At 43.5% G+C, this 24,670-nt stretch overlaps 1 protein-coding gene across 1 annotated transcript in view; it reads left to right on the top strand.

Annotated features, from left to right (window-relative positions):
* The first annotated feature begins 3,967 nt into the window (after positions 1–3,967).
* Positions 3,968–24,670, top strand: part of AMMECR1 (AMMECR nuclear protein 1) — a 130,129-nt gene continuing 109,426 nt past the window's right edge. The window contains exon 1 of the mRNA XM_060756203.2: positions 3,968–4,384. Within this exon, the coding sequence (XP_060612186.2) occupies positions 4,186–4,384 (199 nt within the window). The 5' untranslated portion in view covers positions 3,968–4,185. The remainder of the gene's footprint in view (positions 4,385–24,670) is intronic.

Raw genomic sequence — 24,670 nt, 5'->3', positions numbered from 1 at the left:
AAAGATATTCAGTCCAATGTGTTGTCGAAGGCTTTCATGGCCAGAATCACTGAGTTGTTGTGAATTTTTCAGGCTGTATGGTCATGTTCCAGAAGCATTCTCTCCTGATGTCTCGCCCACATCTATGGCAGGCATCCTTTGTGAGGCCTGTTGGAAACTAGGCAAGCGAGGTTTATATATCCATGGAATGTCCAGGGTGGTAGAAAGAATGCTTGTCTGCTTGAGGCAAGGCTGTTCAATGCTAATCAAGGTGGCCAGTTGCAACATTCACACTTGCCTCAAGCAGACAAGAGTTGGGTTGTTGTAGGTTTTCCGGGCTATATGGCCATGTTATAGAGGCATTTTCTCCTGATGTTTCGCCTGCATCTATGGCAGGCATCCTCAGAGGTTGTGAGGTCTATTGGAAACTAGGAGAATTGGGTTGATATATCCTTGGAAGGTCCTGGGTGGGAGAAAGAACTCTTGTCTGTTGGAGATAGATGTGAATGTTTCAATTAGCCACCTTGATTAGCATTTGATGGCCTGGCAGTTCATAGGTGTGGCTTGTTATGAGAGTTCTTTCTCCCAACCTGGACAATCCGCAGATATTTAAACCTCACTTGCCTAGAACGTGGAACAATGGCTTCAAACTACAAGAAAGAAAGGAGATTCCACCGAAACATTAGGAAGAACTTCCTAACAGTGAGAGGTGTTCAGCAGTGGAACTCCCTGCCCTGGGTTGTGTTGAAGGCTCCTTCTCTGGAGGCTTTTAAGCAGAGCCTGGATGGCCATCTGTCGGGGTACTTTGAATACAATTTTCCTGCTTCTTGGCAGAAAGGGGTTGGACTGGATAGCCCATGAGGTCTCTTCCAACTCAAGGATTCCATGATTCTACAGTATCAATGCACTCTGTATTGATAGCTACAACCATCCTATGCTTTACACAGCTCTCTGAAGCTCTCCCTTTGTGGTGTGTTAGTTCTGATCTCTGCAATCACCCTGCATCATCATAACGGAAAGCAGCCTAAAGTTGGAAGCTGTTTTGCAGCAAAACGTTGTTTTATTTTTATTTTTTGCTGACTTGCTGGTTGCTCAGGGCCCTTTTCCTGACCAAGCCACTGAGAGTCCAAGGAGAGACCTCCTTGGAGAGGGTCCAGAATGTGCCAACCTTTGCAGAATGTCAGTTCGCTGGAGCAGAAGGGGATTTTTAAAGAAATAGGACACGTCATCCCTATTCAGCTTATCATCTCAAGACAAGAAGGGGACGGCAAAATACAATACAACGCAGTCCACAATCCACAAAGCGGTGGTACTTAGTGTCTCCTGGTAACTCCCCCTCATGGACCTCTTCCTATTCCAGAACATACCACAATATTGTCGCTAAAATACCAGAAAATTGGACAAAAGCAGCAACTATTAAAAAGCCAGAAGTAACAAAAACAACATTGTGTAGCACATTCAGAAGAAATGCAGATGACACACAACTCTACTACTCTTTTCCACCTAACTCTAAGGAAGCTCCTCGGGTGCTGGACGAGTGCCTGGCTGCTGTGGCTGTCTGGATGAGGATGAACAAGCTGAAGATTAATCCCGACAAGACAGAGGTCCTCTTGGTCGATCGTAAACCAGATCGGGGTATAGGGTGGCAACCTGTTTTCGACGGGTTTGCACTCCCCCTAAAGTCACAGGTCCGCAGTTTGGGAGTCCTCTTGGATTCATCACTTACGCTTGAGGCTCAGGCGTCGGCGGTGTCCGGGAGGGCCTTTGCACAACTAAGACTCGTGCGCCAACTGCGACCCTACCTCGTGAAGGCGGATCTGGCCAGGGTGGTCCATGCCTTAGTCACCTCCAGATTGGATTACTGTAATGCACTTTACATGGGGCTACCCTTGAAAACAGCCCGGAAATTTCAACTGGTCCAACGGGCGGCGGCCAGGTTGTTAACTGGCACCCCTTACAGAGAGAGGTCAACCCTCCTGTTTAAGAAGCTCCATTGGCTGCCATTCATTTTCCGGTCCCAATTCAAGGTGCAGGTGCTTACCTACAAAGCCCTAAATGGTTTGGGACTCCCAGAACTGCACAGCATGGAGAATAATAATAATAATAATAATAATAATAATAATAAGGTACAGGTTGTCCCCTGACATTAAGTCCAGTCATGTCTGACTCTGGGGTGTGGTGCTTATCTCCATTTCTAAGCCAAAGAGTGTTGTCCATAGACACCTCCAAGGTCATGTGGCCGGCATGACTGCATGGAGCGCCGTTACCTTCCCACTGGAGTGGTATCTATTGATCTACTCACATTTGCATGTTTTCGAACTGCTAGGTTGGCAGAAGCTAGGACTAACAGCAGAAGCTCACGCCGCTCTCCGGAATCGAACCTGCGACCTTTCAGTCAACAAGCTCAGCAGCTCAGCGCTTTAACACACTGCGCCACTGGGGGCTCCTAATAATGATGATGATGATGATGATGATGATGATGATGATGACATTTAAAATGGGTCCCAACTGCATTTATTCTCCAGCGCTTGTTCAACTGTCAAGAATTCTGGGAGTTGAGGGCCCAAACAGCTGGAGGGTCACAGTTTGAGGATGCCTGTTGAAAACACTCCAAGAGAAGGGTATGGGAAACTATAACTCCCAAGACTGCCCAATACATTGGCTCCTCCCACAATTTTCTCCCACAAATTGGGGAAACATTTCACTATAAACCTGGACCATCACACTACAGAAATGGCCAAACATCTGGATGATTTCTTAAAAATCCACTTCCCCATCACCTCATGAAATGTTTGAAAAGAATGCGAACCCCACCTCCTCCAAGATGAACTGAACCACCTCAACTGGGCTCTCCGGGCCAATGGAGACTCCACCTCAGACATGAGAAGAGCTGCAAGACCAAGAACAAGCCACGAGAGTAAAGATGAAGATCCACCCAGAGGAAAAGTGTTCCTGCCATACATCAAAGGAACCACTGACCGCATAGGGAAGCTGATGAGGAAACACAACATACAAACAATCTACAAACCCACCAAGAAAATCCAACAAAGGACAAGAGGGATCCTCTCACCTCTGCAGGAGTCTACCGTATACCATGCAGCTGTGGACAAGTCTACATAGGGACCACCAAACGCAGCATTGCCCAGACATGCATCAAGGAACATGAAAGGCACTGCAGACTACTTCAACCAGAGAAGTCAGCCATAGCAGAGCACCTGATGAACCAGCCTGGACACAGCATATTATTTGAGAACACAGAAATGCTGGACCACTTCAACAACCACCATGTCAGACTACACAGAGAAGCCATTGAAATTCCACAAGCATGTGGACAATTTCAACAGAAAGGAAGAGACCATGAAAATGAACAAAATCTGGCTACCAGTATTAAAAAACTCTAAAATTACAACAGCAAAACAGCAGAGAGGAAACAACCAGGCACATCTTAACACCTCTCAACAAAAGATTTTCCCAGGCTCAGCCAGGCCTTCAAATGCTAATGAAGGTGGTCAGTTGAAACATTCACACCTGGCTCCAGCAGAGAAGAGCTCTTTGCCCCACCCCAGCCATTCCACAGATATATAAACCCATTGTCCTAATTCCAACAGACCTCACTACCTCTGAGGATGCTTGCCATAGATGCAGGCGAAACGTCAGGAGAAATGCCTCTAGAACATGGCCCTATAGCCTGAAAAAACCCACAAGAACCTAGTGATTCCAGCCATGAAAGCCTTCGACAATATAATGTGACATATAATTACACAAGGCTAATATCTATTTATATCCTTCCCTGTCTTAAAGTGGGTAAAATTTCCACTCCATCATTAGCAGGAAAAGCACTCTGCTGCCTCTGTGCTGCCTTTCCTCCGGCACATCCATCCATGGTCTTGATTTTCCTTCCAAGCTGGGCCTTGAAGGGTTAAGGGGAGGTGGCCCGGATGGGTGGTGGATGTGGGGGGGAACACCGTCCCTTCTTCAGCCTGCCCTCCTGTCACTAGTGTGAACTTCCATTTCCCTCCCAGAGCCCATCCTTGGTTCCCATCCCTGCCAGCCATTCCTCCGGCCTTGGCACTGCTTCCTGCCATCCTTGCTCAGGTCCCCATCCTTTGGCAGCTTGGCAGGGGGGCGTGTGCGGGGGACGGGTCTCTCTCTCTCTCTTATTTTGTGTGCCTGCCCCCCTCCCTCCTTTCTCTCCATTGATTGCGGATGCAGCTTCAAGGGAATGCAGGCAGCATGCTCAAGAACTGCAGCTATTTGCCATGCACCTTGTGCTCCTTTCTCTTCATCTCTCCATTTTCCTGCACCGAGCCCATCAAGGAGAACCTGCCTTGCAAGCAAGCCTCGCAGAACCTGGGGAGTGGGATTGAGGGACCCCAGACACGGATCGCCTGCCAGCCGCAGCACGGTAAGCCCATCCATCCATTGGTACCCGTGGCGTGGATTCAGCATCCCTTTCCCTTCCTTTCATCACTTCCACATCCAGCCCGTTGGCATGGCAGGCTCCATTTTCAGCCCTTGTTAAGTAACGCAGAGAGCATCCATCGCCGTTGCTTTACGCCTCCGAGAAGCCGGCGATGCGCAATGTGCCACCCAGGGAGGAGAAGCAGGGAAAAGCATGTTGCGTTAGGTCGGACTCGGCCATCCTTCTTTGTACGAAGGATGCTCTCGGTCTTGCATACAGATCCTTGAAGGTGTGTTCCCGGCCTTCTCCAATATATGTCTAAATATTGTGCCCTAGATCTAGCTATGCTGTGTGTTCGCGTTGGATTTTTGAGAGCACATCGCAGGGGGAAATTGCAAAAATGAGTAGCAATATGTCATAGTTTGAGCTTTGGACTAAGACCCTAGGAGAGCAGGATCTCAACCCTTGTTCAGCCATATAAAATCCCTGTGTGACCTTGGAAGGGCCACACTCTCTCAGCCTCAGAGGAAGGCCAAGGAAACACCCCTCTGGACAGGCATGGCCAAGAAAACGGTCACCTTAAGGTTGGCATAAGGCAACAATGAGGCCCTGCTCTCGATCCCGCCTGCCTCGCAAGTGCGATTGGCAGAGACGAAGGACAGGGCCTTCTCAGTGGTGGCCCCCCAGCTATGGAATTCCCTCCCCAGGGATATTAGATCTCAGTCTCAGAGGAAGGCCAACGAAACACCCCTCTGGACAGGCATGGCCAAGAAAACGGTTGCCTTGAGGTTGGCATAAGGCAACAATGAGGCCCTGCTCTTGATCTCGCCTGCCTCGCAAGTGTGATTGGCAGAAACGAAGGACAGGGCCTTCTCAGTGGTGGCCCCCCTAGCTATGGAACTCCCTCCCCAGGGATATTAGATCTCAGCCACAGAGAAAGGCCAAGGAAACACCCCTCTGGACAGGCATGGCCAAGAAAATTGTCATCTTAAGGTTGGCATAAGGCAACAATGAAGCCCTGCTCTTGATCCCGCCTGCCTCGCAAGTGCGATTGGCAGAGACGAAGGACAGGGCCTTCTCAGTGGTGGCCCCCCGGCTATCGAACTCCCTCCCCAGGGATATTAGATCGGCCCCCTCCCTCCTGACTTTCTGAAAAAAAGTAAAGACCTCGCTCTTTGAGCAAGCTTTTGAGAATACAGCGGAATAGATAACACGGAACTATGAATGATGAACATGGAATGGCCAAACGATGTTACTGGATAACCTTTTTAATAAGATGACACCGATGATTATATGCTTTAACTGTTTCTATTTATGTTTTATATTGTAATGTTGATTGTTTTTAATGGCACTTTTATGAATGCCGATATCGAATTGTGCCAATCTGTAACCCGCCTTGAGTTGCCTTATGGCTGAGAAAGGCGGGCTATAAATATCGTAAATAAATAATAAATAAATAAACAACGAATCACAGAATGAAAGAAGCCAAGAATTGGGACCATAAGGCTGTCCTATCCAATCCCATGCAGAAAATACAATCTAAACCCTCCCAATCTGAACATCTGTGTGGCTACTTTGTTTTGTTAGAAGCATAGAAGCCTAGAGGTGAAAAACGACCACAAAGACCATCCAGTCCAAACTCTCTTCTGCTATTCAGGAAGACACAGTCAAAGCCCTCCCAACAGATGGTCATCTATCCTCAGTTGCTGTGAGTTTTCTGGGTTGTATGGCCATGTTCCAGAAGGATTCTCTCTCGAAGTTACGCCCACATCTATGGTAGGCATCCTCAGAGGTCGTGAGGTCTGTTGGCAAGTGGGGTTTATATGTCTGTGGAATTTCCAGGGTGGGAGGAAAAAACTCTTGTCTGCTTGAGGCAAGGCTATTCAATGCTAATAAAGGTGGCCAACGGCAACATTCACACTTGCCTCAAACAGACAAGAGTTCTTTCTCCCACCCTGGACATCATTCCACAGATATTTAAACCTCACCTGTCTAGTTTCCAACAGACTGATGTGATTTTCCTCCAAACATTGGCAACATTAATCTAGAATCGATCAATCCATTGCACCAATGGGAATTGATACATGCCGGATCAATGTAGTTTTTGGTTGCCTAAGAGTGACTACTATAAATACTCACCCAGTGTTTCTCAACCTAGGGGTTAGGTTCCCCGGGGATGGGAGGTTGCAAGGGAATGTCAGAGGGGTCGCCAAAGGCCATCAGAAAACACAGTATGTTCTGTTGGTCATGGGGGTTCTGTGCGGTTTCAGAATGCTATTTGATTGTAAGTGAACTATAAATCTCAGTAACTACAACTTCCAAATGTCAAGTCTATTTTTCCCAAACTTCACCAGTGTTCACATTTGGGCATATTGAGTATTTGTGCCAAGTTTGGTCTAGATCTATCATTGTTTGAATCCACAGTGCTCTCTGAATATAGGTGAACTACAACTCCAAAAATCAAGGTCAATGCCCACCAAACCCTTCCATTTTCTGTTGATCATGGGAGTTCTGCGTGCCAAGTTTGGTTCAGTACCATTTTTGGTGGAGTTCACAATATTCTTTTATTGTAGGTGAACTATAAATCCCAGCAACTACAACTCCCAAATGACAAAATCAACCCCCCCCCCCCCCAATTCCACCAATATCCAAATTTGGGCTTATTGGCTATTTGTGCCAAGTTTGATCCAGTGAATGGAAATACATCCTGCATATCAGATATTTACATTATTTATTTATTTATTTATTTATTTACAACATTTATATGCTGCCCTTCTCACCCCGAAGGGGACTCAGAGCAGCTTGTAAGGTATATATATATAACGATTCCTAACAGTAGCAAAATTAGAGTTATGAAGTAGCACCGAAAATAGTGTCATCCTTGGGGGTCACCACAACATGAGGAACTGTATTAAGGGGTCGTGGCATTAGGAAGGTTGAGAACCACTGCTCTACCCCAATATATACCATACCACAAATTCTGTATTGATATTCATACTGAAAGAGAGGAATTAAAAGCACACTAAACCTTCACTTAATGGACAAAGCAGCATACAATTTTATTGGTATGGCATGGTTCTGATCCATTATGTTACATATTTGATGGTAGCTTGGAAGATTTGGTTAACTGAACATCTACTGTATATGGGCCAGCCATCTCAGTACAAGCTGCTCTGTATATTCCTCAACGATGCAGTTACCGTCTCCCATTTTGCTTTAAATTCTCAACTATCTGCGCTGGGGTTTTAAAAATATGCTATTGGATCCCATTTTACTAAAAGGGGGAAACAGCAAGGGAAGGCAAGGGTGCTTAACCCTCTTTGCTCTGAATTGGCCTTCCATAATAATGCTCATGTTAGAAAGGAAAAAACGATGGGTGCGGAAAGAGTTAAGCATACCCACTCTGATCTTATCACCACCCTCCTTTGGGATTTTCCCCCTTATTTTTCCTCATTTTTATAAAAGGAAAAAGGGTTCACGGGTCTGTAGTTACACGCTTGTGTTATGCTTCCCTTAAAGGGAAAACAATTGGAAAATTGGAACTGAAAGGAAGGCAGTCATACTATTTGATTCAAACCTTGGCTGCTACAGCTTTGGTCTCAAAAGCTTTCCAATGGCTTTCAGTGGTTTGGATTGTATAATATGACCTCTGTACCCACAGGGCCTATGCTTCTTAACAGAAAACCGTGGATAATAGCAAACCCTATCAAAATGAATGACTATACATATCTATATAAATAAAAATGTAATGTTCGATTGTGGAATTAACAGAACTCAAAAACCACTGGATGAATTGACACCAAATTTGGACACAAGACACCTAACAACCTAATGTATGTCCTTCACTCAAAAAAATTGATTTTGTCATTTGGGAGTTGTAGTTACTGGGATTTATAATTCATCTACAATCAAAGAGCATTCTGAACCCCACCAACGATAGAATTGAACCACACTTGGCACACAGTTCTCCCATGACCAACAGAAAATACTGGAAGAGTTTGGTGGGCAGTGTCCTTTCGTTTTGGAGTTGTAGTTCACTACATCCAGAGATCACTGTGGACTCAAACAATGATGGATCTGGACCAAACTCTACATGAATACTCAATATGCCCAAATATAAATACTGGTGGAGTTTGGGGAAAAAACAATCTTGACATTTGGAAGTTGTAGTTGCTGGGATTTATAGTTCACCTACAATCACAGAGCATTCTGAACCCCACCAATGATAGAATTGGGCCAAACCTCCCACACAGAACCCCCATGTGGGCCACAGCAACGTGTGGCAGGGGACGGCTAGTGTTATATATATATAGAGAGAGAGAGAGAATGATGATGACTGGAACCAGCATGTTTTGAGATGGTTGTAAACAACTGATTTGAAAATAGATATAACTGTTTTTAGTATTTGTGTATATTTATAATTTTACTAGCCGTCCCCTGCCACGTGTTGCTGTGGCCCACATAGGGGTTCTGTGTGGGAGCTTTGGTCCAATTCTATAGTTGGTGGGGTTCAGAATGCTCTGTCATTGTAGGTGAACTATAAATCCCAGCAACTACAACTCCCAAATGTCAAGATCCTATTTTCCCCAAACTCCACCTGTGTTCACATTTGGGCATATTGAGTATTTGTGTAGAGTTTGGTCCAGATCCATCATTGTTTGAGTGATCTCTGGATGTAGGTGAACTACAACACCAAAACAAAAAGGACACTGCCCACCAAACCCTCCCAGTATTTTCTGTTGGTCATGGGAGAACTGTGTGCCAAGTTTGGTTCAATTCCATCGTTGGTGGGGTTCAGAATGCTCTTTGATTGTAGGTGAACTATAAATCCCAGCAACTACAACTCCTAAATGACAAAATACATTTTTGAATGAAGGACATACATTGGGTTATTAGGTGCCTTGTGTCCAAATTTGGTGTCAATTCGTCCAGTGGTTTTTGAGTTCTGCTAATCCCACAAACGAACATTACATTACATTTTTATTTATATAGATGTCCTGGCATGGAATGCTTGCCGTATATATGTTGTGCTCCGCCCTGAGTCCCCTTTCGGTGAGAAGAGCAGAATATAAATGTTTCAAATATAATTAATTAATTAAAACATTTATATTCCACCCCAAAGGGGACTCCGGGCAGAACACAGCATATATATGGCAAAAACATTCAATGTTGGGACAAGAATACATTATATGCATACATAAACATTAAAAACATTTATCTCTGCGTCAAATCTAATTGGCCTGGCAAAGTTTCCTATTGCTGCTTTATTGCACAAGCTTGATCCCGCAGCCAAGTTTTTACCATCCATTCTTCTGAAGGACAGGAGGGAGGGGGTCATTCCTGGTGATCTGATATCACCAGGAATGGAGTTCCATAGCCAGGGGGCAACCACCAAAAAGGCCCTCTCTCTCATTCCCACCATCCGTGCCTATGACAATGGCGGGACGGAGAGCACCCGCCCCTCGAGGATCTTAATCTCCACGATAGTTCATAGGGGAGATGCGTTTGGACACGTAATTTGGGCTGGGGCTGTTTAGGGCTTTATAGGCCAAAGCCAGCACTTTGAATTGTGCCCAGTAGCAAACTGGCAGCCAATGGAGCTGGCGTAACATGGGAGTTGTATGCTCCCTGTATGCCACCCCAGTTATTTACCTGGCGGCCTCTCGTTGGACTATTTGATGCTTCCAAACAGTCTTCAAAGGCAACCATACGTAGAGTGCGTTGCAGTAGTCTATCCTGGATGTATATGTAGTCATTAATTTCAAAAGGGGTTGTGATGTGTGTGTGTGTGTGTGTAAATGAATAAGTGAAACTATAGGTACAGGGTTCATAGTGTAGACGAACTGGGGTGTGTCTACAATGTAGAATTAAATCAGTTCAATACTGCTTGAACTGCCATGGCTCAATGCTATGGCATCCTGGGAGTTGTAGTTTGGTGAGGCAACAGCAAAGAAAGCTAAAGATGTTGTAAAACCACAACTTCCATGAGTACTTAGCAGTGAGACATGGCAGTTAAAGTAGAATCAACCGACATTAATGTTAGTGCTGGAAGAGAGCACTGTGTTTTGAATGCATATCCTACTAAACTCATGGGATTTGAACCCTGGTCTTCAAAGTCATAGGCCTATATGTATATACATATTTGTGTATGTATATGGGAGCCCCCGGTAGCGCAACAGGTTAAGCTGCTGAGCTGCTGAACTTGCTGACCACAAGGTCAGCGGTTTGAATCCAGGGAAGGGGGTGAGCTCCTGCAGTTAGCCCCAGCTTCCACCAACCTAGAAGTTTGAAAGCATGCAAATGTGAGTAGATCAATAGGTACTGCTTCTGCGGAAAGGTAACAGCACTCCATGCAGTCCTGCTGGCCACATGACCTTGGAGGTGTCTATGGACAACGCTGGCTCTTTGGCTTAGAAATTGAGATAAGCACCACCTCCCAGAGTTGGACACAATTAGATTTAATGTCAGGGGAAAACCTTTACCTTTACCTATGTGTGTGTGTGTATGTATTTAGGAACTTTTGGAAATCACCCTGAGACCCATTACTGCAGTAAACAACCATCTTTACTCCAGTAATGGGTCTCAGGGTGATTTCCAAAAGTTCCAAAATAACACAGATGAAAAATATCAATAACAAGTATAAATATATAAAAGTTACTTTTGGAAACAATTAAGCAATTTGCAAAATCATTAAAAAAACTATTAAATGACTATATACAAACCAACCAAAAAAGTAAATAAACAAAAGCATGTATTATTAGAAGCTCATGAATGTCAGCTAAATTGGACATCCCAGAATCTGTTACCACCAGAAACTCTTTCTGAATAAAATAGGCAACAGAAACAAAATTTGGGCTTTTTTTTTGGTTAGTCTGGGTGCTGTTTTCACCGAGGACCCTCTGCATATAAACGGAGAAGAGTATGCCGGTGTTTTGTTTTCAAGTAGGCAACCTCCCATGTCCAGCCTTTGGAAGGGCAGCAATGCTTCCAGCTTTAAACAGAATGCATTATTTTCCCTTCAGAGTAGCATTTTGCAAAATGAATTCTCAGAAAGGATAGGAGAAGATCGTCTCATCCTTTGGAAGAGCTGGGTTGGCTTTCGAGTCACTGCCAATTTGCCTCCAGAGCTCAAAAGGGAAGACTTTGTGCCCATCGAACCCGAGAGACATTAAGTCACTCTGGCAGCCACACCTTGTCCTTAAAAGACCTTGGGCTTTGTAGTCCCAAAAGATGCCCTACGGGCTATAAATTGCATTTCTAGAAATGCCAAGTACTAGGCTGTGGCTATTAGAGTATTATAGGCTCTCTGTTAACTGAGTAGGTGCCGGATAGGTATAGTTTCTGGTTGTTTGAGAATTACTACTAAAACAAGCCTAACCAATACTATACCCCATACTATTTTTTCCCTGACATGAAGTCCAGTTGTGTCTGACTCTGGTGTGTGGTGCTCATCTCCATTTCTAAGCCAAAGAGCCGGTGTTGTCCATAGACACCTCCAAGATCATGTGGCTGGCATGACTGCATGGAGTGCCGTTACTTTCCCACCGAAGCGGTATCTATTGATCTACTCACATTTGCATGTTTACGATCTGCTAGGTTGGGAAAAGCTGGGGCTGACAGTGGAAGCTCACACCGCTCCCTGGATTCGAACCTGTGACCTTTTGGTCAACAAGCTCAGCAGCTCAGTGCTTTAACCCACTGCGCTACCGGGGGCTCCACCACATACTGTAATATACTATAAACTATGTATTGACTTGATATTAATATTGAAATATGGTAATTATTTAGTTATTTACAGTATTTATATTCCGCCCTTCTCACCCTGAAAGGGACTCAGAGCAGATCACAGAACACATATACAGCAAACATTCAATGCTGTTATACACTGACAAGACAGACAAATGTAGATAGATAGAGATATGTATAGGCTTTCCCATCTTCAGCATCTTGGAGGCTATGCTTGGTCCCGGCAATGGGGTGGGGGGTGCTGGTGCTCCACTTTCCCTGTTGAACAGCTTTGTTTTTAAACTTCCTCCTTGATCGAATTGTCATTTTTCTGGCATTTTCTTATAGGTGCCTTAAATACATTTCCACTTTAAAGCTGTACCTATTCATCTACTCACATTGCTGTTTTCGAATTGCTAGGTAGGCAGAAGCTGGGCTAAAGGCCAGGAACTCACCCTGACCCGGGCTTCGAACTGTCAAGCTTTCAGTTGGCAAGATTTGCTGCAGTTGACAGTCAACCTGCTGTGCTAAAGCCTGGCCCATTAAAAGCAAATCCTAGACAAATAAACTTTATATAGCACTAATTATTAAAGACTTTTGAAAATTTAAAGTATGATTTATTTGATTTAGACTTCTAGTTGCTTGAGTTCCAGTTAGCTAAGAGTCTACTGTAGTATATAAGTTAATATTATATGTCTTTCTATGTGGTATGATGATGTTAATATACAGGGTTAGTCAAAATGCATAGGCCAATAAGCCATTCAATTGAATGGCTTATTGGCCTATGCATTTTGACTAACCCTGTACTAATACAGCTCTCCGGGTGCTGAAAGAGTTCCGCAAATGCCTTCAACACCATGGAGAGCTCTTTCAAACAAGAAAATCCTTATTGAAGTTTGAAGTTACTTAGGTAAAGGTTTTCCCTTGACATTAAGTACAGTCTAGATCTAGGGAAGTAATGCTACCCCTCTATTCTGCTTTGGTTAGACCACACCTGGAATATTGTGTCCAATTCTGGGCACCACAATTCAAGAGAGATATTGACAAGCTGGAATGTGTCCAGAGGAGGGTGACTAAAATGATAAAAGGTCTGGAGAACAAGCCCTATGAGGAGCGGCTTAAGGAGCTGGGCATGTTTAGCCTGAAGAAGAGAAGGCTGAGGGGGGATATGATAGCCATGTATAAATATGTGAGAGGAAGCCACAGAGAGGAGGGAGCAAGCTTGTTTTCTGCTTCCCTGGAGACTAGGACGCGGAACAATGGCTTCAAACTACAAGAGAGGAGATTCCATCTGAACATGAGGAAGAACTTCCTGACTGTGAGAGCCGTTCAGCAGTGGAACTCTCTGCCCCAGGGTGTGGTGGAGGCTCCTTCTTTGGAAGCTTTTAAACAGAGGCTGGATGGCCATCTGTCAGGGGTGATTTGAATGCAATATTCCTGCTTCTTGGCAGGGGGTTGGACTGGATGGCCCATGAGGTCTCTTCCAACTCTTTGATTCTATGATTCTATGATTCTACAGTTGTATCCAACTCTGGGGGTTGGTGCTCATCTCCATTTCTAATCCGAAGAGCCAGCCAGCATTGTCTGTAGACACCTCCAAGGTCATGTGGCCGGCATGACTGCATGGAGCAATGTTATCTTCCCACTGGAACTGTACCTATTGATGTACTCACATTTGCATGTTTTCGAACTGCTAAGTTGGCAAAAGCTGGGGCTAACAGCAGGAACTCACGCCATTCTCTAGACTCAAACCTGCGACCTTTCTGTCAGCAAGTTCAGCAGCTCAGCAGTTTAACCCTCTGTGCCACCAGGGGATGCTTGAAGTTACTTACATTCTATAAATGTGAAAATCTATATAAATAAAAATATAATGTTTCTTTGTGGGATTAACATAACTCAAAAACCACTGGGCGAATTGACACCAAATTTGGACACAATACACCTATCAGGCTAATGAGTGACCATCACTCATAAAAACACTGAAAAACACAGCAGAAGGGACTTTAACATCCATAAAATAAAAAATACATTACACCGCATGCACAAAACGACATATATATGCGCAAACACACATATATACACATATACACAAATATATACACAGAGAGCACCCCCCCCCCCACCTCGAGGATCTAAATCTCCACGATGGTTCATAGGGGAAGATACATTTGGACACATAATTTGGGCCAGGGTCATTTAGGGCTTATATATGTGTGTATATATACATATATATACACACAAAACACATATACACAGAATGGGCCACAGCAATGCGTGGCAGGGAATGGCTAGTAATAAATAAATTTAATTTTGGGGACAATATTCTTAGAAGGAGGAATGTCCCCTCAGGTGGAAAGATGACACATAGTTTAAAATGTTCATTTATAAAACAGCAAATTATCATATGCATTTTTAAAAAATGTATTCCTATTCATCTCAGTATTTTTTTTCCCGAATTTATCAAATTCACCTTCATGTCCTCCTTTGAAATAGCTTAAGAATCATTAGGTGGAAAAATGTATCATTGAAGAAGAACATTCATATTAGGAGACACAACAGCTTCCTCCTGAGCTTAAGCGGCTCAGGAGGAAAAGGAAGTGCCCTGAGGCTGTTAGGAATTGTGGGAGTTGGAGTCCAAAACACCTGGAGCGACCAAGTTTGCCCATGCCTGTGCTAAACTACTATTTGATAGTTGGGAAGAAGGATGGATATGTCATTTTATCCTATTTGTGGACCTTTTGTTAGATTCCTGGGCACAATGCTAGGACAACCATAAAACAATGTGATGCAAGGAATAAGAATGCAGTGAAACCAGTCAACAATAAAAGAGTCAATAAATAATAAAATTGCAGTGGGAATTGCCCGAAACAGCAGCTCGCCACTTAGAAATGCTTGGCTCAAAAAGAGGCACCTTAGCCAGATGCTAAAATGCCAGTAAAGTTGGTGCCAGGCATACTTCTTGGCATAACAGACTCTAAATATAGCAATGTCAATGCAAATGATGCTTTGTAGCAGAACAAGAAAAGGCAGGTCCCTGTCCCAAGGAGCTTGCAGTCTGGGATCTGACCCCGATTAACCCTCCGTTGCTCCACTTTAACTGCCATGACTTCATGCAATGGAATTGTGGAAGTTTTAGAAGGTCAAAGATTGCTGGAGCCTCGGGGGATGACTAGTCCCAAAAGTTAACTGTGTGTCCAGTAATCATCTTCCCTGGATCTACAATTTGGTGATGGATCTGTGCATTGTATGTTTTTACCCTGTTTCCCCTTCCGCTCCCTCACCCATATTGTGCTTCAGTAGTTATATTTATATTTTTAATGTACTAAACGTACCAAGTTTGTATGAAAATGTGATTTCTATTTCTTGTGCTGGTCTATGACCGAAATAAATTATTTGATTTGATTTGATTTGATTTGCTGGAGCCTCACCCAACCACAAATCCCAGGATTCCATAGCAAAAAGCCATGGCGATAAACAGCATTAATTCTACAGTGTAGATCAGGCCCCCGGTGCCTCCAGTGGTGCAGTGGGTTAAAGCACTCAGTTGCTGAGCTTGTTGACCGAAAGCTTGCAGGTTCCAATCCAGGGAGCGGCGTGAGCTTCCGCTGTCAGCCCCAGCGTCTGTCAACCTAGCAGTTCGAAAACATGCAAATGTGAGTAGATCAATAGGTACCGCTCCAGCGGGAAGGTAACGTTGCTCCATACAGTCATGCCGACCACATGACCTTGGAGGTGTCCAAGGACAACGCCGCCTCTTCGGCTTAGAAATGGAGATGAGCACCACACACCAGAGTTGGACACGACTGGACTTCATGTCAGGGGAAAACCTTTACCTACATAGATCAGGCACGGGCAAACTTCAGCCCTCCAGATGTTAAGTGGTTGAAGGGGGGCTGAGGCTGTTAGGAATTGTGGGAGCTGAAGTCCAAAACACCTGGAGGCCCGAAGTTTGCCCATGCCTAGTGTAGATGCACCCTGTGACAGGGTTGCCTTATGGTCTCAGTATGTTGGAAATGGATATAATAATAATAATAATAATAATAATAATAATAATAATAATAACTTTATTTTTATATCCTGCCTCCATCTCAATATGCTCAAATGTGGATACTGATGGAGTTCAGGGGAAATAGACCTTGACATTTGGGAGCTGTAGTTGCTGGGATTTATAGTTCATCTACAATCAAAGAAAATACTGGTCTTTAGTGACCTCTCTGACACCCCATCGTGACCCCGCAAGGGGTCCCGACCCCCAGGTTGAGAAAAACTCCTCTAAAGAGACAAAAATAAGTAGTCTTTGTTGGAAAAAATATAGTTGGTTTACATACAAATTTCATGTATTCAGCATTAAATTGCTTATCAGTTGAAAGTTTAAACAGTAACTTATCTAAGTTATTTGGCTGCAGTCTCTTCTCTCTCTTATGTCTAATGCAGTGTTTCTCAACCTGGGGGTCGGGACCCCTAGGGGGGTCACAAGGGGGTGTCAGAGGGGTCACCAAGGACCACCAGAAAACACAGTATTTTCTCTTGGTCATGGGGGTTCTATACGAGGTTTGGCCCAATTCTATCGTTAGTGAGGTTCAGAATGCTCTTTGATTATATGTGAACCAAAAAATCCCAGCAACTACAACTCCCAAATGTCAAGGTATATTTTCCCGAAACTCCACCAGTGTTTACATTTGGGCATATTGAGTATTTATGCCAAGTTTGGTCCAGATTTATCATTGCTTGAGTCCACAGTGGTCTCTGAATGTAGGTGAACTACAACTCCAAAACTCAAGGTCAATGCCACCAAACCCTTCCAGGATTTTCTGTTGGTCATTGGAATTCTGTGTGCCAAGTTTGGTTCAATTCTATCATTGGTGGAGTTCAGAATGCTCTTTGATTGTAGGTTAACTATAAATCCCAGCAACTACAACTCCCAAATGACAAAATCAGTCCCTGCCCCGCAATCCCACCAGTATTCAAATTTGGACGTGTCAGGTATCTCTGCCAAATTTGGTTCAGTGGATGAAAATGCATCATGCATATCAGATATTTCCATTACGATTTGTAACAGTAGCAAAACTACAGTTATGAAGTAGCAACCAAAATAATTTTATGGTTGGGGGTCACCACAACATGAGGAACTGTATTAAGGGGTCACGGCATTAGGAAGGTTGAGAACCACTGGTCTAATGCATAACGAACACTGACTATATAAAACACTACACAACACAACACAACACTGACTTCTATAATGGAGTCTCAGCTCTGAGCAGTCTCAGATCTGTTCATGTGGTTTGCAGCTCCACCCACAACCCCAAGAAACATAAAGAAAGCTGCATACCATATTGTATACATTGTATACGTTGTATTGTATTGTATACATGGTATACAATACATACATATTGTATACATACATATTGTATACATTGTATACATTGGCATATATTGTATACACATATACAATATAGTAAGCAATCTATACATAACAAATAACTAGTATAGGAGACTTGTAGAAGGTTGCCATTTCCAACACCCTCTGTGGAGCAGATTAGGGAGCTGGGAATGTTTAGCTTGGAGAAAAGAAGGGTGAGAAAAGAGGACATGATAACCACATCTGAAAAGAAGTGCAATGAGAAAGGGGCAACCTTGTTTTCTACTGTCTGGACACAATGGACACAATGGAGCCAAGGATTCAAATGACAGGAAGAACTTCCTGATGACCAGAACTATTCAACAGTAGAATATAGACTTGCTGAGAGTCCTAAGGAATCCCATGCCCTGGAGGTTTTTAAGCAGAGGGTGGATGGTTATCTGTCGGGAGGGCTTTAATGAGTCTTCCTGTCTGGCAAAAGAGGGTTAGACTGGGTGGTCCTGGGAGTATCTTTCAACTCTAGGATTCTGAGATTCTAAATCAGCGTTTCTCAGCCTGGGAGTCAGGACCCCAGGGGGGGTTCGCAAGGGGGGTGTCAAAGGGATTACCAAAGATCATCAGAAAACACAGTATTTATTGTATTGTCGAAGGCTTTCATGGTTGGAATCACTGAGTTGTTGTAGGTTTTTCGGGCTATATAGCCATGTTCTAGAGCCATTCTCTCCTGACGTTTCGCCTGCATATATGGCAAGCATCCTCAGAGGTTGTGAGGATGCTTGCCATAGATGCAGGCAAAACGTCACAACCTCTGAGGATGCTTGCCATAGATGCAGGTGAAATGTCAGGAAATAATGCTTCTAGAACATGGCCATATAGTCTGAAAAACAAGCCAACAGTATTTTCTGTTGGCCATGGGGGTTTTGTGTGGGAAGTTTGACCCAATTCTAACATTGGTGGGGTTCAGAATGCTCTTTGATTGTAGGTGAACTATCAGTCCCAGCAACTACAACTCCTAAATGTCAAGGTCTATTTCCCCCAAACTCCACCAGTGTTCGCATTTGGGCATATTGAGTATTTATGCCAAGTTTGGTCCAGATCCATCATTGTTTGATGGATCTGGACCATCACAGCACGCCTTGAGTCACCTCCGGGCTGAGAAAGGTGGTATACAAATATGGTAAATAAATAAATAAATAAATAAATAAATAAATAAATAAATTGTTTGAGCCCAGAGTGCTCTCTGGATGTAGGTGAACTACAACTCTTGAAACTCAAGGTCAATGCCCACCAAACCCTTCCAGTATTTTCTGTTGGTCATGCAAGTTCTGCGTGCCAAGTTTGGTTCAATTCCATCATTGGTAGAGTTCAGAATGCTCTTTGATTGTAGGTGAACTATAAATCCCAGCAACTACAACTCCCAAATGACAAAATCAATCCACCCCAACCCCATCAGTATTCAAATTTTGGTATACAAATATGGTAAATAAATAAATAAATAAATAAATAGTTTGAGCCCAGAGTGCTCTCTGGATGTAGGTGAACTACAACTCCAAAACCAAGGACACCGCCCAACAAACCCTTCCAGTATTTTTCTGTTGGTCATGGGAGAAGCGTGTGCCAAGTTTGGTTCAATTCCATTGTTAGTGGCGCTCAGAATGCTCTTTGATTGTAGGTGAACTATAAATCCCAGCAACTACAACTCCCAAATGACAAAATCAATCCCCTTGCAACCTCACTAGTATTCAAATTTGGGCTTATCGGGTATTTGTGCCAAATGTGGTCCAGTGAATGAAGATCCATCCTATATATCAAATTCATAACAGTAGCAAAATTACAATTATGATGTCGAAACTAAAATAATGTTATGGTTGGGGGTCACCACAGCATGAGGAACTGTATTGAGGGGTCCCTGCATTAGGAAGGCTGAGAAACACTGTTCTAAATTGAAGAAACCATGCTGATTCATACCACTAGAGAGCACCAGAGCATGCAGAAGCCACCATTTCAGGCCTCATTCAACCCATTGGCACTACAGAGACAAAACCAAACGTTTTCCCTACTGATGATGCTTGAGGACTATAAATAGCCCCAAGGTTTGTATGAATATGAAGCAGGTGCTAATATGTTTATTATATTTGTAGTACCGGACGCTGTAGTGATACATGAAACAAGCATGCATCACACTAGCAGACTATCTGCTATTTATATACCAGCACATTCACATGTGGTTTGCATATAAAAATGGACCATGGTCAATGCAGTGTTGCATTGCAATGCCAAGGCACAATGCAATGCAATGCCAAGGCACAGGCCCAATGGCACAACATGGGTCAATCTGCTTCCACTGAATGCAGTTGATTTTTTTCTAAGGCACACTTTCGCCCATATAAACATATCTGTCTGTCTTTCTGTCTAACTATTTTTCTCCTTTTGGTAGTCCAGAAAGTAGTGTGTGTCTTACAATCAATGTCATTTTAAGATGGAAAAAATACAATAATTTTCAGTACGTTTTCAGAAACATGACTTAAATTTATATTTATCATGTCTGATGTCAGAAGCCAGTTGAGGGCACCAGGATTGTGGCGCAGCTGGCTGAGTGTCAGCTGCATTAAGATCACTCTGACCAGAAGGTCATGAGTTCGAAGCCAGCCCGGGTCGGAGTGAGTGTCTGACCAATTGTGTAGCTTGTTGTCGACCTTTGCAACCCGAAAGACAGTTGCATCTGTCAAGTAGGAAAATTAGGTACCACCTATGTGTGGGGAGGCTAATTAACTAATTTATGAGGCCATAAAAAGACTCCAGTTAAAAAAGCACTCCAGCAAAGCATGCAGAGAATGCGAAAGTACTTCATCAGTGTCGCAGATGGACGATGAAAGCGACAGTTCCCCTGGCAGCCAGAAAAAGTTAAATAGCCTCTGTGTATGTCTATATACATTGTATGTCTAATTGGCATTGAATGTTTGCCATATATGTGTACATTGTAATCCGCCCTGAGTCCCCTGTGGCGTGAAAAGGGTGGAATATAAATGCTGTAAATAAATAAATAAATAAATAAATAAATAAATACAGTTATAATGTATTCAAAACACAAAGTTAAAAACTTTGCATTATATTAAATGTCCTTTGACCAGAAGCTGGTCACTTGGAGTGTCTTTGGCGTTGTTCTAAGAAGGTTCTCCATTGTGCATGTGGCAAGGCTCAGGGTGCATTGTAGTAAGTGGTCTGTGGTTTGCTCTTCTCTACATTTGCATGTTCTATACTCCACTTTGTAGCCCCATTTCTGAAGATTGGCTCTGCATCTTGTGGTGCCAGAAAATAGAACAGGGTTGCTGTGAGTTTTCAGGGCTGTATGGCCATGTTCTGGAAGCATTATCTCCTGATATTTCTCCCACAGGCTTCCTCAGAGGTTGTGAGGTCACATTTTGAGCAGAAAATAGAACTTTTTCAGTAGGAATGATGTTTCTGTGTGCAGATCCCAGCAAGGTAGAACCAAGACATAGTTATAGATAGCTTTGCTGAAATTGGCTCATATTAGCGTAAATTGCTGGATGTTGAGTCAATGTATACAGAAGCCATAGCTGTATTCAAGTTGGAAAGAACAATAAGCCTATGGAAGGTTATACACAGAAGGTTATTTCACAGATGAAAACCAGGATTCGTATGGCCAAGTAATAGCTGAGTTATTATTGTTGTTGTTGTTGTTGTTGTTTGAAACATCACTATGCTGGTTGTTGTAATGGATCACATGTCGGACACTTCCCAAGTTTCTAGGACGATGTGATGTATCGGCAAATAATGTGTGCAGATCCCAGTAGGGTGGCCTTTTGCACCTGACAGATAGTAATTTTGTCAGTGTCTATTGTGCTTAAGTGCAGGCACTACCCAGTGTGCCGATCACCACTGGGACCACCTAGATTGGCTTGTGCCAGAGTCTTTGCAGTTTGATCTTTAAATCCTCGTATTGATATTATTATTATTATTATTTACACAAAAACACAGTATATCACAGCAAACAAGATATATATGCTGGATTTCGTATCACAAAATCACAAGTTGAACACTTTCCAAGTGTCAAAGGCTGTGTGATGTATTTTCGAATGATGTGCGCAGATCCAAGAAAGGTGGCCTTTTGCAGTTGACAGACTGTGATTTTGTCAATGTTTATTGTTTCCAAATGCCAGCTGAGATATTTTGGCAGGGCACCCAGTGTGTCGATGACCACTGGGACCACCTGTACTGGTTTATGCCAGAGCCTTTACTGTTTGATTTTGAGGTCCTGATAATGGCTGAGTTTTTCCTGTTGTTTTTCCTCAATGCGACTGTCACCTGGAATGGCGACATCAATAATCCAAACTTTTTTCTTTTCCGCAATCATGATGTCTGGTGTATTGTGTTCCAAAACTTTTTCAGTCTGGATTCGAAAGTCCCACTGTATTTTTGCGTGTTTATTTTCTACTACCTTTGCAGATTTATGATCGCACCAATTCTTTACTATTGGCAGGTGGTACTTGTGATATAAGTTCCAATGAATCATTTGGGCCACAGAGTTGTGCCTCTGTTTGTAGTCCGTCTGTGTGATTTTCTTGCAGCAGCTGAGGAGATGATCCATGGTTTCATCAGCTTCCTTGCACAGTCTGCATTTTGGGTCATCAGCTGATTTATCAATCCTGGTCTTAATTGCATTTGTTCTGATGGCTTGTTCCTGGGCTGCAAGAATCAGGCCTTCTGTCTCCTTCTTCAGGGTTCCATTCGTGAACCATAACCCCGATGGGTGCCACCTTGTCATGGTGGGGGGCTTAACTGCTCCAAGGATGCTGAGAGCTGTGCTGGTGGTAGTGTAACTACCACCAGGTCCAACCATGCCAGAGAGGTCTCAGCTGAGGCGTGGAACTAAGAGCACCTAACCCATTAGCACTATGGAGAAGCAAACCAAAACAAAGTCTATACTGGCTCGGTCGACGCCCAGGATAAAAAGGACCGCGGTGGATGCTGCCGATTCTGGACATCCATCGACAAGTGGGGTACAGAATCAAAATACAAATGAACAATCACAGAAACAGCAGAAATATACAATGGCAGAAAACCGCAAAGTTATTTTTGTTATTGTTATGTTACTGACACAAAAATGGTACGTCACAGCAAATGAGATCTATATGCTGGATTTCATATCAAAAAATCACAAGTTGAACATTTCCCAAGCATCTAGGACTGTATTATTATTATTATTATTATTATTATTATTATTATTATTATTATTAGAAACACAACAAGATGAGTCCACAGCAGACAAGATCACTCTGCTGGCTGTTGTATTGGATCACATATCAGACACTTCCCAAGTGTCTAGGACTGTATGATGTATCGGTGAATAATGTGTGCAGATCCCAGTAAGGTGGCCTTCTGCAGCCAGCAGATGGTAATCTTGTCAGCGCCTATTGTGTTTAAGTGCAGGTCAAGGTCTTTAGGCACTGCACCCTGTGTGCCGATCACAACTGGGAACACTTTGACTGGCTTGTACCAGTCTTTGCAGTTCGATCTTTAAATCCTCATTTCGTGTCAGCTTTTCCAGTTGTTTCTCTTCAATCCTGCCGTCACCTGGGATTGCAACATTGACAATCCATCTATTATTATTATTATTATTATTACTATTATTATTACTTTTATTATTATTACAGTTTTGGTATCTCTCCTGTGCAACTCTGAACCAAACACATCCCATGCATAAAAATGACAGCCTAATGGGTTGTGCTCCTATGTATGACACCAACAGGATACCAGTCATTAAGCATTAATCTGTTCCCGAAACAACGCCTCCTGATGGAATCCCTCATGTTATTATTTTTGGCCCTGTCTCTTCTTGCAGTCAGCAGCCATTTCCTGTACAGAAAAATGCTTGAGAGTGCATAATTTTTTAAAAATAGGAGTGATTCCATTTCACGCACCCAAGTTACAATTAAAAAACCAGCAGAGCAAGTCGATCCCAGTCAAAGGAATGTGTGTTGGCCCCGGCGGGTGTCGTCTTACTGGTATTTCTGTACCTTACAACTGGCCGCAAATCCCCCATGAATCCCAATGCTTTGGGCAATCCCAGATATTTCCCCCCAGGAGGAGGAAAAGCTATTTATAATGGGAATACTCCAGCAGCTACATGGGAAAGACATCATGGGTCTGGAGCTGCAGAAGAGTGAACTTCCATCCACACTGCAGGCTGAAGAGAGTTTAAACTCACTTTCAATGCTATGTGATGCTGGGAGTTGTAGTTTGGCGCTCCTTGGCAGAGAAGGCCATGGCAGTTTGATTGGTGTCAAATTCCCATCATCCTATCTAGTTCAGTCCCATTGATTCAAGTGAGACTAGTAACTGGACTTTGGCCAATGATGACTTTACGGCACTGCAATTCCCAGTAGTGCTAGCCAACATGGGAGCACTAGTTCAACCACTATGGTGGACTCTCAATGTAAAAGGGAGAGCCCCCGGTGGCGCAGTGGGTTAAACCCCTGTGCCGGCAGGACTGAAGACCGACAGGTCGCAGGTTCAAATCCGGGGAGAGGCGGGTGAGCTCCCTCTATCAGCTACAGCTCCTCATACGGGGACGTGAGAGAAGCCTCCCACAAGGATGATAAAAACATCAAATCATCCGGGCGTCTCCTGGGCAACATCCTTGCAGACGGCCAATTCTCTCACACCAGAAGCAACTTGCAGTTTCTCAAGTCACTCCTGACACGACAAAAAAAATGTAAAAGGGAATTAAGACATTGCTGGGGATAAGCCAAGGAGGTATGAAATAATGCAGGTAAGGTTTCCGCGAGTCAATAAACTTGAAAAGGGAGTCGTGCAACTGAAGCCATTCCACAAACACATTAATTAAGTCCACAAAGAACTATCCTGGAATAACAAACAGGTCAGGGAAGATCCCAAGCGGCTATTAAGCACCTGTCCCTTACAATATCTTCTTCTGCTCCTCTTCCCATTACAATTCCTCACTCCTTCAGCCTGCAAAGCAAACACAAATGTAAAGAAAACAAATTAAAGGGGAGTTGATGCCAAGGTTTATTTCTATGGATGCCACAGGACTTTAATTAAAAGTCCTGGCTGCTCAAGGCAGGCCTGTTCCTTCATTTTCATTCACGAAGGCAGTAAATCTAAACGACACGCATAGACATACCCCATGTGGTGTGCTTTTGTTCCTTCTGGGTCCCATCAGT

This window comes from Anolis sagrei, chromosome 10 (genome assembly GCF_037176765.1).
Source record: "Anolis sagrei isolate rAnoSag1 chromosome 10, rAnoSag1.mat, whole genome shotgun sequence".
In the NCBI taxonomy this organism is placed as follows: Eukaryota; Metazoa; Chordata; class Lepidosauria; order Squamata; family Dactyloidae; genus Anolis; species Anolis sagrei.
The sequence above is the reverse complement of the archived record's forward strand: the minus strand, read 5'-3'. Positions and strand labels throughout refer to the sequence as shown.